General features: G+C 45.1%; 1 protein-coding gene across 1 annotated transcript in view; it reads right to left on the minus strand.

Annotated features, from left to right (window-relative positions):
- Window positions 1-14,477, minus strand: part of RPH3A (rabphilin 3A) — a 112,258-nt gene that overhangs the window by 19,455 nt on the left and 78,326 nt on the right. The window contains exons 10-15 of the mRNA XM_064379802.1: window positions 9,778-9,864; window positions 9,209-9,271; window positions 8,084-8,308; window positions 5,589-5,668; window positions 2,943-3,017; window positions 1,397-1,506 (exon numbers count right to left, since the gene is read on the minus strand). Of these exons, the coding sequence (XP_064235872.1) occupies window positions 1,397-1,506; window positions 2,943-3,017; window positions 5,589-5,668; window positions 8,084-8,308; window positions 9,209-9,271; window positions 9,778-9,864 (640 nt within the window). The remainder of the gene's footprint in view (window positions 1-1,396; window positions 1,507-2,942; window positions 3,018-5,588; window positions 5,669-8,083; window positions 8,309-9,208; window positions 9,272-9,777; window positions 9,865-14,477) is intronic.

Genomic DNA, 14,477 nt, shown 5'->3' on the forward strand with positions numbered 1-14,477 from the left:
GACAAGATTAATTTGTTCCATTAGATGTTAGGATATTGAATACCCCAGGGAGGTTCTCAGAGGAAGGGGCCACAGTGGGGGCTTCTGTGGTCTGCGAATGTTCCCTTCCTTAAGCCCAGTGTGTTCACTGTTGTGAAAATTCATCAATCTGTACACTTATTATATGTGCATTTTTCTAAATGAATGTTAAGCTGCAAGAAAAATATTTACTTAGAATAATGTTGCAGCCAATTTGGAAAGCAGTTTGCATGTCTTGTAAAAATTGTTTTGAAAAACATCACATATCCCATGATCCAGTAATAATTCTCTTTGGTTTCTATCCTAAGGAAACACTCATATGTACACAAGCAAGAATGAAGTATGCTCATTGCAACTTTGTTTGTAATAGAGAAAAGCTGGAAACAATTTAAATGCCCACCCATAGGGAATTGGCTAAATCAACTGGTAAACATTTACAGAAAAATTTAAAACATGCCAAACAATCCTGTGCATTGTTTATAGATACATAATTATGAAGTATAAGACGTACTTGAGAATGAAACCCAAAGAATTCAGGATGGTGTTTAGCTCTTGGGAGAGAAGGAAGAGAACAGGACAGGGTGGGATGTAGAATGCACAAAAGGAGCTTCAATGCCTCGGGAGTGCGTTCTTACAAAAACAGCTGAAGCAAACCAGCAAAATAGCAAGATTTTTTAACAGATCAAGTATTGGGTGGGTTCATGGATGTTTGTTTTAGTATATTCTACACTTTTCTATTCATTTGTAATATTTAAGAATAATAATATTTTTACAAATCTGTGATAAATCCATTCTGTGGAATACTCTGAGGCAGTTGAAAATTAGGTAGATCTAAACGTCTTTTCGTGGCTATAACATCAAGATATATTGTTAAGAAAAAAAGGCAAGTTCAAGATATACATATATATACATACATGTATATATAGTATATATTATATATATATATAGCCATTACTTTTAATGGCAAAAACTGCAATTACTTTCACACCAGCCTAATAATTCAACATTGTAGAAGAATATGAAATGGCATCAACATATTATTAAGTGATACAGACATATTAATGGGATGATCCATTGTAACAAACATTTTTATAAGCACTCAATCTTAGGAAAAAACTTTTGCACGTGCACACATACACACATATACACTGAACATCCAGACACCAAGATGTTAACAGTAAACAGTTTCAACTTACCTGTATTTTCCAAAATTTCTACCAAAAATATTTTTTTTGGTAAAAGTAAACAAGCAAGAAAAAAAATAAACTATGCAGAGATCTTTTTGGAGTGAAGCCCTGGGGGCCTCACCCCAAGTCCCAGCTCCACCCAGCCTGAGTCTCCCCTTCACCTCCCTCTCTGCCCTGTGCCCGGCAGGTACCTGAGGGTCTTCCTCTGCATGTCCTCATCGGTGATGCCGTGATAGACAAGAGTCTCATTCCAGACAGGGTTCCGAGTATTCCGCAGAGTTTTTGTACGAAGCTTGTTGGACTAGAGCCCCAGAGAGATGAACAGAGACACCTTCCTCAGTGGGGAGCCAGTCCTGGAACCCCATCATTTGGGCTGATGTGGAGTGGGCAGATGGCTTTCCCCGTAGGAGTGTCCAAGGGCTTACTTATTCCCAAGTGCATGTTCTCAGGGAGTGGGGGATGTCCTCTAAGATCATGGCCACAGATAAATGGATATGACACTGGGTCCCCTCTCCCTCCATGCACTGAGCCTCCTTCTTGAACTTCCCCTTAAGAAAGCAGAGACACCTTCCTTTGAGAAGAAATCATTTATAGGTCAGGGAGACAGAAATGAGAGTTACCTATTCCCTTTTAGGCAGGGGATATTGGGATGGTTCCCTCTGTTCCCCCCAAATAGTATCAGGGCCAACAATTTTCATTTTACTCTAAGAGAGAGAAGGCTAGAAATGCAACCATGCCCAGAAAATGTGGCCTGGTGACAAATCTAATTCATGCTAACATGCAGATGATTCATATTAGATTCTTTGGCAAAGCAGTTTTGGCTATTAGGAGTGGGCAAAGCAGAGCACCTAGAGGGGAAGCAAACATCACTGGGGAGTCAGGAGGAGCGGAGGTCAAACACTTCATTATTTGGCCATGGCCAGGTGAGGAACTGCCTTTCCTTGATTCAAAGAAAAGAGTAAGACAAAGTGTGTGTGTGTGTGTGTGTGTGTGTTGAGTGTGTGTTGAGTGTGGGGGGCAGTGTGCAGGTGCATACATGTGTCCTCTTTTGTCTCATGGAGCATTTGGTGCTTGCAGGGGGTATTTAACAGGCATTTTCTGAAGATCATTTGACAGATGTATGGTTACCTTTGCCTTTAGGATGTCTATGTCAAATTAGTACAAAGCACAAAACAAAGCCCAGGCAGGCACACTTCCATTTCCGGCCATGTGCCCTGGGTGGGCCAATCCCCAGAGAGGAGAATTAACCCCAGAGCAAAGCAATGCTTGGCCAGTGAGCTGAAGGGGAAAGGTGGGAGGGCTGCGGCTTCAGAGAATATTCTCCAAGGTGTTTAGTCCTGAAATTTGGAGAGAGCTATTCATTTCTATTGAGAGATGAGGAGTGTGTGGTTGGGGCATACAATGTGTGGGTGAGGCGAGCCAGGGTCAGCACTAGGAGAGCCACTGCAGGCATTTGAGCAGGTGAAGGGCATCATCAGGGCATCTGCTTCTCTTCTGCCTTGGCAGCTCCCCATATCCCAGGTTTCTGAGTTGGAGAAATGGACAGAGCCCCTGCCCAAGGGAGAGTGACTCCTGGAACATACTTTACTTGCTCTGCAATGGCTTTGCTACTCACAGGATGAGGTGGGGGTGGGGATTTGGGGTAGATAAGGCTATTTTAGGCTCTGAGCTGAGAACCCTGGGTGTCTGCCAGGGCCCATGCACCCGGTTTGCAGAGAAGCCCAGGCCATATGGTACCTTGCTGGCTCCCGGCAGGAGGTGCAGCTTAACGTAGGGATCAGCCAAGCCGTTTGAATCCATGGGCTTCAGGCCCTGCAAGAGAAGGAGGCAATGGTGTGAGGGCCTCAGGAGGGCCCAGTGCCCAGCTGTCATCGGCAATGGGCATAGCCCCTGGCATCTGTCCTGCCTGTTGGTCCACCCTGTGTGCTTCCTCCTCCAAAAAGAGAAGGGAAATGCAGTATCATGGAGAGCGTGCTGGGAAGGGGGGCCAGGGTTTAAAGCCTGGCCATGTCACTTTCTGGCTACGTGACCTTAGGCAAGTTTCTTAACCTCTCTGAGCCTCCGTTTCCTCACCTGTCAAATGGGGATGAGAACAGTACCTGCTTCATGAGGTGGTGAGATTTAAATGCAATTCTACCTGTAAAGTGCTGGCACATGGTACACACTGGATCAAGGCTGGATTGTTATTGCTAGGACGGGAGGAGATGTCCCAGAAGAGTAAGGGCAAGGCTACAGGGAAGGAGGAGACTCCTGCATTCTGCCCCTGACCCCTGCATTCACTTCTGAGACTTCAGTGTCTCCATGCATCAGGGCTGGGACGAGGCTTGGATGAGAGACTATGGAGGAGGGAAGTTGTTTGGGTAGGTAGGAATTAAGTTGATTTGTTAAAATGACCAATCCCCAAGTTCCTGGAGCTTAGACACACTCTGTCCATCCCCTACACCCAGACCAGGCAGATGTCCCACCTCTGGGCTCCCACCATCCCACTGCACAGCACTTATACCATGCACGGTGGCCCTGAACAACACGGTATGAATGTGGATCCACTTACATGAGGATTTTCTTCCACCTCCGCCACTCCTGAGACAGCAAGACCAACCCTTTCTCTTCCTCCTCCTCCTCAGCCTACTCAACATGAAGACCATGAGGATGAAGACCTTCACGATGATCCACTTTCACTTAATGAATAGTAAATGTATTTTCTCTTCCTTATGATTTTCTCAATAAATGCTAACTTTTCTTTCTGCTCGCTTACTTTATTGTTGGAATAACAGTATAGAATCCTAAAGTATACAAAAGACGTGCCCATTGATCGTTCATGTTGTCAGGAAGGCTTCCAGGCAACAGTAGGCTAGTAGCAGCTAAGGTTTTAGGGAATCAAAAGTTACAGCATAGATTTTCAGCTGCATAGGGGGTTAACTTAACTCCCACATTGTTCAAGGGTCAACTGCATTGTGTCCAGCGACCTACACGGACCTTGTTTCCCCGACTTGTCCAGTGGGGCTGGCAGCCACTCCTGCTTCATGGGGCTCTTAGAGGATTAAATGAGATCTCGCCTGTAAAGATCAGCTCCATCCCTTATCAGCTGTGTGACCTCAGGCTTTAACTTTCTAAGCCTGTTTCCTCATCTGTACAATGGGGCTAATAAGAATTCCTACCTCAGAAGTTTCTATAAAAAGGAAACAGAATAATACATGAGCTTACTTCTCTGTGTTATTGGCGGGGTGGCGGCGGGGTGTTAAATGCATCTAAGTGCTTGCCATAGTGGCAATAAATAGGTGTGCAATAAATGCTGATACATACTTGGTGCCCAATAAATGCCGATATAGTATAGGTACCCAATAAATGCTGATACATACTAGGTGTCCAATAAATGCTGATACATAATCAGTGTGCAATAAAGAAGTCACTTGGGCAAAGGAATGTGCTGGTCTAGGAGTTATATTAAGTATTTCATACCTCATTTATCATTCAAATTGAGACGTTTTAAGAGTGAAAAGGAAGCACTTAATTATTATAGTGAGGCAACAGGCACAGATGGGGACTGTCCTAGGCAAACTGGAACATGTGCCCATGACCATCCTTATGGGAGAGACACTACTATCATCCCCAATTTACAAATGGGCACACTGAGACACAGAGGGGTTAAGTCACTTTCCCCAGGTCACACAGCTAGGAACAGTCTGGGCTGGTATCTAAACCCAAGGAGCTTGGTTCCTGAGCCCTTGCTTGTGTGTGTGTGTGTGTGTGTGTGTGTGTGTGTGTGTGTGTGTTTGTCTGTGTACCAGGCTTGGGGCTTTGCAGGGGAAGGGTGCAATCCCAGTCAATTACTTTCAGGGGTTTGTACTGGCTTCACCCAGGTTTTTCCCTGGGGTCTGGAATCAAGTCAGCTCACTCCCCTGGAGCCTGCAGCAAGGCTGTCCCACTCCCTCAGAAGCTGATATTAGTGTCCCTGTGTCTCAGCTGCTGCTCCAGCATGACAGCCGCTTCAGCAGAAGGAGCCTCAGGCAGACACAGGGATGGGGCCGTTCCACGGCCATGTCAGCTGTTGAGCCAGGCTGTCATCTCCTCCCGGGCAGCACCTCCACCATCCCCTCTAGAGACATTGCTGGCCAGACAGATAGAGGCCGGCTCTGCCCTTGAAGCCTGGCTGCATGCACTCCCAGGAGGTGGCTGCAGATAAGTAAAACACCCCTGGGACCATCCTTGGAGGAGGAAGTCCTCCCAGAAAGGAATGCGCCTAATTACTGTGACTCTTCTCATCACTGTCACTGTCATCGATAGATAAGCAACAAGAGACAGGCCTGGTCACCCCTCCCCATCTGAGTGTCCTAGCCATGCCAGAGCATCCTGAGAGGTCCCCACTTGGCCCCCATCACCCACCTTGGCTTTAATGATGGTGCACTGCAGGGAACTATTGTCCTGGTCGTAGAGAAGGCTGAATTCCAGGGCACCCAGGGTGGCTGAAGGGGGCAGAAGACAGGAACTGAGATAACGAACATTCAGTCAGTCACTCAGCAAACATTTCCTGAGTACTTACTATGTGCCCAGCCTGGGCTAGGAATTGAGACTACAGAAGAAAGGAAGACTTGGTTTTTGTTGTGAGCGCCTCATCTTGGTAGACTCTCTGCTACCTTAGAGGACTCACGACATCTGTGATCAGCTCATCATCTGTGCACTTGCCTAGGTAATGCCTTTCTGTCCTGTAGATTGAGAGCCCCGTGAGGGCAATAGCTGGGATTCTCTTGTTGACTGCTGTGTCCCCAGTGTGCACGGTAGTTGTAGGTGCTTGCTTATTTGCTGAAAGAATAAATGAGTCTCAGCACTTGCTGTTTTCTCTGCCTGGAATGCTCTCTCTCTAGATCCATACATAGCTGTTACCTTCTCATTGTCGATAACTCAGCTTAAATGTCACCTCCTCAGAGAAGCCCTCCTTGATCACTCCCTAAAGTAGCTACCCTCATAATCACTCATATATTTTATTTCCTTTATGGTGTTTTGTCTCTGTTTGAAATGAATTCATTAGTATGTTAACTGTCTCTCTTCACTAGAATGTTAGCTCCAGGAGAATAGCCGGCATGTCCGTCTTTTTTTTCCGCCATGATAGCCCCAGTACCTAGAACAGTATATGCTCAATAAACCCTTGTCAAATATAGAGATGAGTGAATGTGCAGAGTATGGAGACAGGTTTGTAATAAACTACCAGGATAAGTTAATAATAACAGGGACAGACATGAGGCTAGGATGACTCATCTATGCTTGGTGGGTTGGGGACATTTAAGGAAGATGGAAGGAGCAGTGGCCAGTGTTCTGGGGAAGGACCAGGATGAGGGAAGGCAGAAGGGTGGATAGACAAGGCATTTCCATAGCAGAACCAGCCTGTGTCTGACAAGGCGGGTAGACTCTTCTCACTCCTTTCTCCAGAGACGGTAGACCCATGAACCATGGAGGAGCACAGGGAATGAAGGGGGACAGCTGATCTTCCATGCAGGCCTGGCCTCTGCTCTGCTACAGCAGTGCGACTGACTGCCATCCCCTCCTGGCACTGACTGGGTGAGTTTGGACAAGTGCCTCAACCTCTCGGAGCCTCATCTCTCAACCTATAAAACGGGAGTCATCAAAGCAACTATGCCCAAGCTCGTTGTGAAGATTAAACGGGCAAATGCACAGAATACACTCAGAACAGTGCTCAGCACAAAACAAGTGCCCAACGCGTGTTGACTTTCATGACCTCTGATGTCTATAACATGTAATAACAATTCCTCGTGTGTGTTTAACACTATGTAATAATAATGATTTCCAGTTTATGAAGCACCTTCCCAGAAGGCATCTGAGTTGATCTGCCCCTGAGCCTACGGGGGAGGTGGTGCTGTGCTTTTCATTTTACAACGAGGAGAGATGACATGGCACATCAAGGCCATGCTGCTGGTCACAGCCTTGATCTATTCCTTCTGTGTGGGTCCAGTTTTCCCACCTGATCAGAAACAAGTGAAAATGCCCCTACCCACCAACACATATTAGATGCAGACACTTGCTAATCCTGCCTTCATCTAGCTCACAAAGGCTGCCCCAGGCACGCCAGGGGGAAACGATGTCACTGGTGTGTGTGTGTGTGTGTGTGTGTGTATGTATGTGTGTGTATCCCTGGGACTTGTGTGTCTGTGTGCACATGTATATATCCCTGGGACATATGTGTGTGTGTGTGTGTATGTGTGTGTGTCCTTGGGATGTGTGTGTCTGTCCCTGGGACATGTGTGTGTATGTGTGTGTGTGTATGTGTGTGTATCCCTGGGACTTGTGTGTGTGTGTGTGTGCATGTGCGTATATCCCTGGGACGTATGTGTGCGTGAATTCTTGAGACTTAAGGCCGGAGTGGGACAGGTACATTGCAGGCATTTAATAAGGAGGCAAGAGGAAATGCCCAGTAAATTTTAAATCATGATTAATAAACTACTTATAGAAGATATATATTAAAGAGTTTTAAAAACTGTTAAAATACATATTCACACCTAGGAGTGAAATTGCTGAGTCATATAATAATTCTGTTTTAACGTCTTGAGGAACTGGTAGACTGAACATCGAGAATATAGCTAATGCCACCGAATTGCAATCTTTAAAATGATTTAAATGGTACCATTGATGTTATTTGTATTTTACCACAATAAAAAATATACGTAGCACTTCATCTTTAGGAAGCTGATATTATTTTGTGAATTTAGAAACACAAATCTGTACTTCTATCACTTGGTGGATGTTATCGGGCCTGGCTGAATACAGGGCTGGGGGTAGACAAGGCTGACCCTGAGCCATTCCTGTTTCCCTGGGCTCGGTTCCTGAAGCGATTTTTCCAAGATACCTCTCCTTTAGGTCCCACCTACTTGCTTCATCCGAATCGTAGCTGTTGGCTTCCTCCTCCTCCTCCTCTGGGGGTGGTGGCTGGCGGGCTGCAGCAGGCTGGGGGGCAGCTGCGGATGCTTGGGAATAGGGCCGGGAGGGGTGGCTCACTCGGTCCTCTCTGGCTCCAACTGCTGGGTAGCCCCCGACTCCCCCGGTTCTCTCCTCTCGGGGTAGGGCAGTGGTCCCAGGGTCACTCGGAGCCACCTCTACAGGGAGATAAGGGCAGGAAAGATGCAGCTGAGTCCCTGTTTCATAACAGCAGCATCTAGGGACATTTTCAAAAAATGCAGATTCCCAGGCCCCACCCAGAATCAGTGGATATGCAGCGGGGCCTTGGGAATCTGTGTTTGACAATAAGCCTCTCAAGCTGATTCAGATGTAAGCAAAACAGACCTCGTGGGGGTACAGATCAGTGGTGTGGACTCTGGAGCCAGACAGCCTGCGTTTGAATCTTGGCTGTGTGACCTGGGGCAAATTACTTAATGTTTCAGAGACTCAGTTTCTTTATCTGTAAAACAGGAATTATAATATCTGAAGTTACCCAAATAGTAGTATTTGTTTAATGAGCAAATATAGGTGCAGCACTTAAAACAGTGCCTGGTGCCTTAGAAAGCAAAAAATACCCCGTAGCTACGATCGATACATATGATGGTGATGCATATTGATCATATATATTAATAGTAATCACTGTCACTCAGTGTGGGCTTAGTATATTCCAGGCAGCACATCAAGGTTTTCTATGTATTAGTTTCTTTAATCCTGCCAACAACACTGTGAGGTAGGTCCTGGTATTATTCCCATTTTATAAATAAGGAAACTGAGGCTCAGGGAAGTTAAGTAACTTGCCCAAGGCCCCACAGCCAGGAAGTGAAGGGGCAGGGATTCAAACCCAGGCAGTCTATGCTCTGAACTATATGTGTTGGCATTTCTATCTATCTAATGTTAGTATGGATTATCTAGAGTGTTAGACTCAGGGGGCTGTTTAGATCTCATCAGACAGGCCTCAAGGTACAGGCTGAGTCAAGATCTGGCAGCTGCCTGCTCTCTCTCGGGAGGTAGAGGAGAGGTGGCCAGTTGGGCAAGCTCGGGAGGAAGCAGATACTTGCCTGGCTTCTGATCTGGAAAGCGTCCTGCTGGCCCAGGACCCGGTCTGCTGCCTCCTGGGGTCCCTGAGCAGGGAGAAGAGAGCAAGAGAGATGCAGCAGAGAGGGTGGCATCATTCGGCTGTTCACCTTTTCCTTCTCATTTCACAGATGTGGACACAGGCCCGAAGGCAGAAAGGTACCAGAGGCTGCACGAACAGTCTCACTGGGACGGGAGCTTTTGGATTTAGAAAGGCCTGGACCCAAGCTCCAGTTCTGTGGGAACCTCCTGAGGTTGACTTGCTCCTCTGTGAAATGGGGGTGTTGGTCCTCGAGGTGGGAAACACTGGTGAATGAGGCGCCATCACTTCCTGCACTGAGTGGGTAAGATGTTCCCCTCCTCCTCCTCCCATTCCCATCCAGCTTCTCAGCCCAGAGGATTATTCATTCTGAGGGTCTTAGAAGAGCTTAGGATTTAGTTGTGGCTGCAGCTTTGCAGAAAGCCCAGCATGCTCTGCAAGCAGGGATGGGAGGTATTGGGGTCACAGCTGAGTGACAGCCCGGGCAGGTGCCAGCAGGCGTGTAACAGGTACCTGGCTGCCCAGGCTGAGGTGGCGCTGGGCTCTGCACCGAGCCTGGGGCAGGTCTGGAGGCCTGGACTGAGTTGGCTCGTCTCAAACCTGCAGAGGAAAGAAAAGAAAACAGCCATTATGTGTCACACACACACAGCAGGAAGGAGCCTGGGACCGCTCAGCCGGCGTGGGGTGAGCCCCTTGGACTTCCACTGGAGGCAGCTCCTCACTCGCTCAGCTCTTTCTGACTCTGCTGCCTTCAGGGTGTCCTTTCCTCTCAATACTCAAACTCTGGCAAGTCGCAACAGCAGCACAGTTGTCAAAAAGCACAGGTTCTATAATCCTCCTTCCACCTGCATGACCTTGCTCAAGTGACCTGTCCTCTCTGGGCCTCAGTTTCCTCACCTGGTATATGGGGATAATATCACCTAACTGATAGAGCTGTGGGGAGATGCAATGATACAGGCAATGCTCAGAACAGTACTTGGCATGTACTAAAAACCCAACACATATCAGGTGGTGAAATTATTTTATTATTATTGAAAGAATGTGTCTCTATCTTCATATGGACTTGGCTTTGCCTTCCCGCTGTTTCCTATGTGGGCTGTGTGACCTTGGGCTGGTCACTCATTCTCTCTGAACCTTCGATGCCTCATGGAGGCAACAGCTCCACTTAACTCATAATAATAAAAATTGAGATTTATTTAGTGCTTACCATGTGCGAGGGACTTTACCTATAAGAACTTCTTCAATCTCTACACTAATAACTTTATGGGGTGGGGCCTTATTATCTCCATTTTACAGATGGGGAAACTGAGGCACAGAGCAGTTACTGAGCTCATCCAATGTCTCTTGGCTGGTTAGGGCAGAGCCGGGTTTGAATGCTGGCAGTCGGTCTCTGGAGTCTGTGCCAGAGTCCCTTACATGCTGTTGCTTCCCAGAGAGGGACTGAATGGAATGAGGTATGCAGCAGTTTCTGGTACCCAGAAGGTGTGATGTCCTGGGAAGAATGTCCTGCCCTCTCTTATCTCACTGGGCTAGATGCCATCTTTCCTGGATCCAGCACTTTTGGCCGGATGGATGCTTGAATGCACATGACAGAGGGCACTTTACTACCTTTGTCTGGGGGCTTACAAATCACCAAGTCTTGTCCCAGTTTCCTACATTGGCACTGCCATTTGTCTGTTCATTTGAGGCCATGTTCATTTGTACATTCATTCATTCAACAAGCATCCATTGAGCATCCACCAAGTGCCAAGCCCTGTGCTAAGATGAACAAAACACCGTCTTATACCCTCCAGGAGTGAACAGCCCAGTCACAGGAATGAGACAGACACTGAAATGATGAGTTTATGAGGTCACAATGGCCAACAGTGATCGAGTTATTCAAATGCAACAGGCCTTGAACATCACCTCATGGGATCTTCACAACTCAACGCCATGCATGGTATTGTGTTCCCCATTTTGCAGTTGAGGTAGTGGGGGTTAAATATGTCCAAGGTCACATGACCGGGAAGCCCCCAAGAAAAGACTTCTGTCCAAGTCTATCTCAGATCTTGTTGAATGTGTAAATGATACCTGAAGCTTATCAACAATAGAATAAGCTGCTCCATGAGGTAGGCAGTCACCCCTTACAGAGAGTATGTGGGTGATAAAACCCCTTTTAGAGACTCTCTGAAGGGATTTCCACACTGTGTATGAGGGAGGACCCTGAGATTCCAGGATTAAGCCCTGAAACAAGGGAGTTTGTTTTACTGAGCTGCTCGCAGGCCCTCAAGTACAACTAATAACAGACCAGCTGGGAGCATCGGTTCTGCACATGAACTGCCTGGGTGAAACAGCCCTGCTATTACTTTTATGTGACTTTGAGCTTTTTTTAACCTCTCTTTGCCACATCTATTAAGTGAGGATGACTACAATAGTACCTACCCCAAAAGAACTGTTGTTTGGATCAATGATATGACCCATGCAAAGGGTTTAATCACATACCTGGCAGAGCAGGGGCTCAATAAAAGTTTAAGTTGCTATTATGATTATTAATTCAAATCTGCAAGCCTTTCAGAGCCTATAATCAACTAGGAATCAGTATAGGTTAAAAAACGAGGAGCAAGAGATAAAATTATGGTAGGTGCTCCAAATATTTGGAAACATAATAAATTAATGGAGAGAGACATGTCCCTGGTATTACCAGGGAGAGAGATTCAGGCTATAATGCTCTAGACAGTGATAAGCCCTGCATTATGGCTGCATCTCACTACTCTGGGAGCTCAGAGAAGGTAGCAGCTAACCCAGCTCAAGGTGGAACAGGTGGATGCTAGAAGCTAGAGAGAGGGAAACATTTACATTGACTCTTGAGGGACAGGGGATTCAATCCAGTTCGGAAATGTCCTGTGACTGTCTTTGTCCTCAGAAGACAAAATAATACAGACATTAAAAGCAGGCTTTGATATGCAGAAATTAACTCGAAATGGATCAAAGACTCAAACATAAGGACTAAAACTATAAAACTCTTAGAAGAAAACATAAAGGAAATTCTTCATGACCTTAGACTACACAATGATTTCTTAGATATGACACTAAAAACACAGGCAAGAAAAAAAAAAGATAAACTGGGCCTCATCAAAATAAAAACCTTCTGTGCATCAAATGACACTATAAAGAGACAAAAAACAACCCATGAAATGAGAGAAAAATGTGTAAATTCTATACCTGACAAGACATTAACATCCAGAATATACAAAGAACTTCTATGACTCAACAACAAAAGACAAACTATCTAATATAACATGTGTACAAAGAACTTGAATAGCTTTCTCTCCAAGGAAAATATACAAATGGCCAAAGCACATGAAAAGGTGCTCCACACCACTAATCATGAGGGAAATGCAAGTCAAAACCGCAAGGAGATACCAGTTCACACCCAGTGGAATGACTATTATTAAAAAGAAAAACAAACCCAGAAAACAACAAATATTGACGAGGACATGGAGAAATTAGAGCCCTTCTGCATCGTTGGTTGGAATCTAAAAATGTCGCAGCCACCATGAAAAACAGTATGGTGGCTCCTCAAAAAATTAAACACAGAATTACCATATGATCCAGCAACTTCACTTCTAGGTATATATTGAGAAGAATGGAATGCAATAGATATTTGTATGTCAGGCACACAGCGACATTATTTACAACAGCCAAAAGACTGAAACAACCCAAACTCCCATTGATAGGTGAATGGATAAATAAAATGTAGTGTATATATATATATAACATACATACACACACACACACACACATCACTATATATATGTATATATACATATATATACATATACCACTATATGTCGTATATGTACTATGTGTATACGCACTATATATATTAATATACAATATATACCATGTTACTATACCCATATATAGTCTATTGTGTATATATGTATACTATATTATGTGTGTATATATGTATTCTATATAAATGCACAATAGAATATTGTGTATTCTTAATTTAAGCCCAGTGTTCCATTATTGGAACACTAAGGTTGTAGGAGTTATTTATATCCTACTGCTCAAAGACATCACCAAGGTCTGATTTTTCACACAAAAAATTGCAACCTCCAGCATAAATGGGTTAAAAAGGAAAGAAATTCTGACACATGCTACAACGTGGACGAAACTTGAAGACATATGCTAAGTGAAATAAGCCAATCATGAAAGGATAAATTCTGTATGTTTCTCCTGATATGTGGTACCTAGAGTAGTCAAAACCATAGATACAGAATCAAGAATACTGGTTACCAGGGGCTGGGCAGAGAGAAGAGCGTGGGGTTAGTATTTAATGAATACGAAGTTTTAGTTTGTAATGACAAAAAAGTTCTACAGATGGATAGTGGCATGGTTGTGTACCCATGTGAAATGGTTAAAATGGTAGATTTTATGTTATATATATTTTACAACAATTAAAAAATGACTTTAAACGGCATTGCCAATAGAAACTTCACCTCTGGAAGAGAAAAGAAAAAGTGCAGGCTTTGATGTTGGATATATATGGAATTAATTCTCATTTTAACCAATTATCAGCTATGTGACCTAGGGCAAGTGGCTTCACCTCTCTGCGGCTCAGTTTCTCTGTCTTGTAAAATGTGAACAACAGAAGTCTCCTGTGGATTTTGGAGTTGCAGCAAGGATTAAATGAGATAATATATGGAAAAGAGCCTGAGACGGCATTTGGCACATAGTAAACACCCCATAAATATTTTATGATGCTGAGGATCTGAGAAATTCCTCTTTCTCTGTTCATCTGAACCATAGGTTCATTGCGGGGAGGGGTCTGGGCAGATGATGAAGCACAAGGTATGTACGTGCCCAGCTCTGTTGCCAATAAGAGGATGTGAAGTGCTAAGCTACACACACACAATTCAGAAAGAGAAAGTCAGATGTCAACCTGAGACCCAAGTATTCAGCCAATGTGACTTAGACCCAGACACAGCCCCTTTCTGAATGAGAAATGAAGCTGCTCTGAGGTCTTGGACAAGGGGCTATGAAAGAAAGATGTTCCAATATGGTAGACATTTCCTCCAAAGTCCTGTGCTCAAGGACTCCTACCAGTGGGCACTCTTGCCAAATAAACCCACCATGAGTGAGGCCAGAAATGTGAGGTACCCAATACTAGCACCTGTCAGTAACATCCTGGCCATGCTGACCTATGCCATATGCCCAGAGAGCAGAGC

The sequence above is a fragment of the Aotus nancymaae genome, unplaced genomic scaffold, assembly GCF_030222135.1.
Source record: "Aotus nancymaae isolate 86718 unplaced genomic scaffold, 86718_ANA_hifiasm-v0.15.2.pri h1tg000021l, whole genome shotgun sequence".
Taxonomy (NCBI): Eukaryota; Metazoa; Chordata; class Mammalia; order Primates; family Aotidae; genus Aotus; species Aotus nancymaae.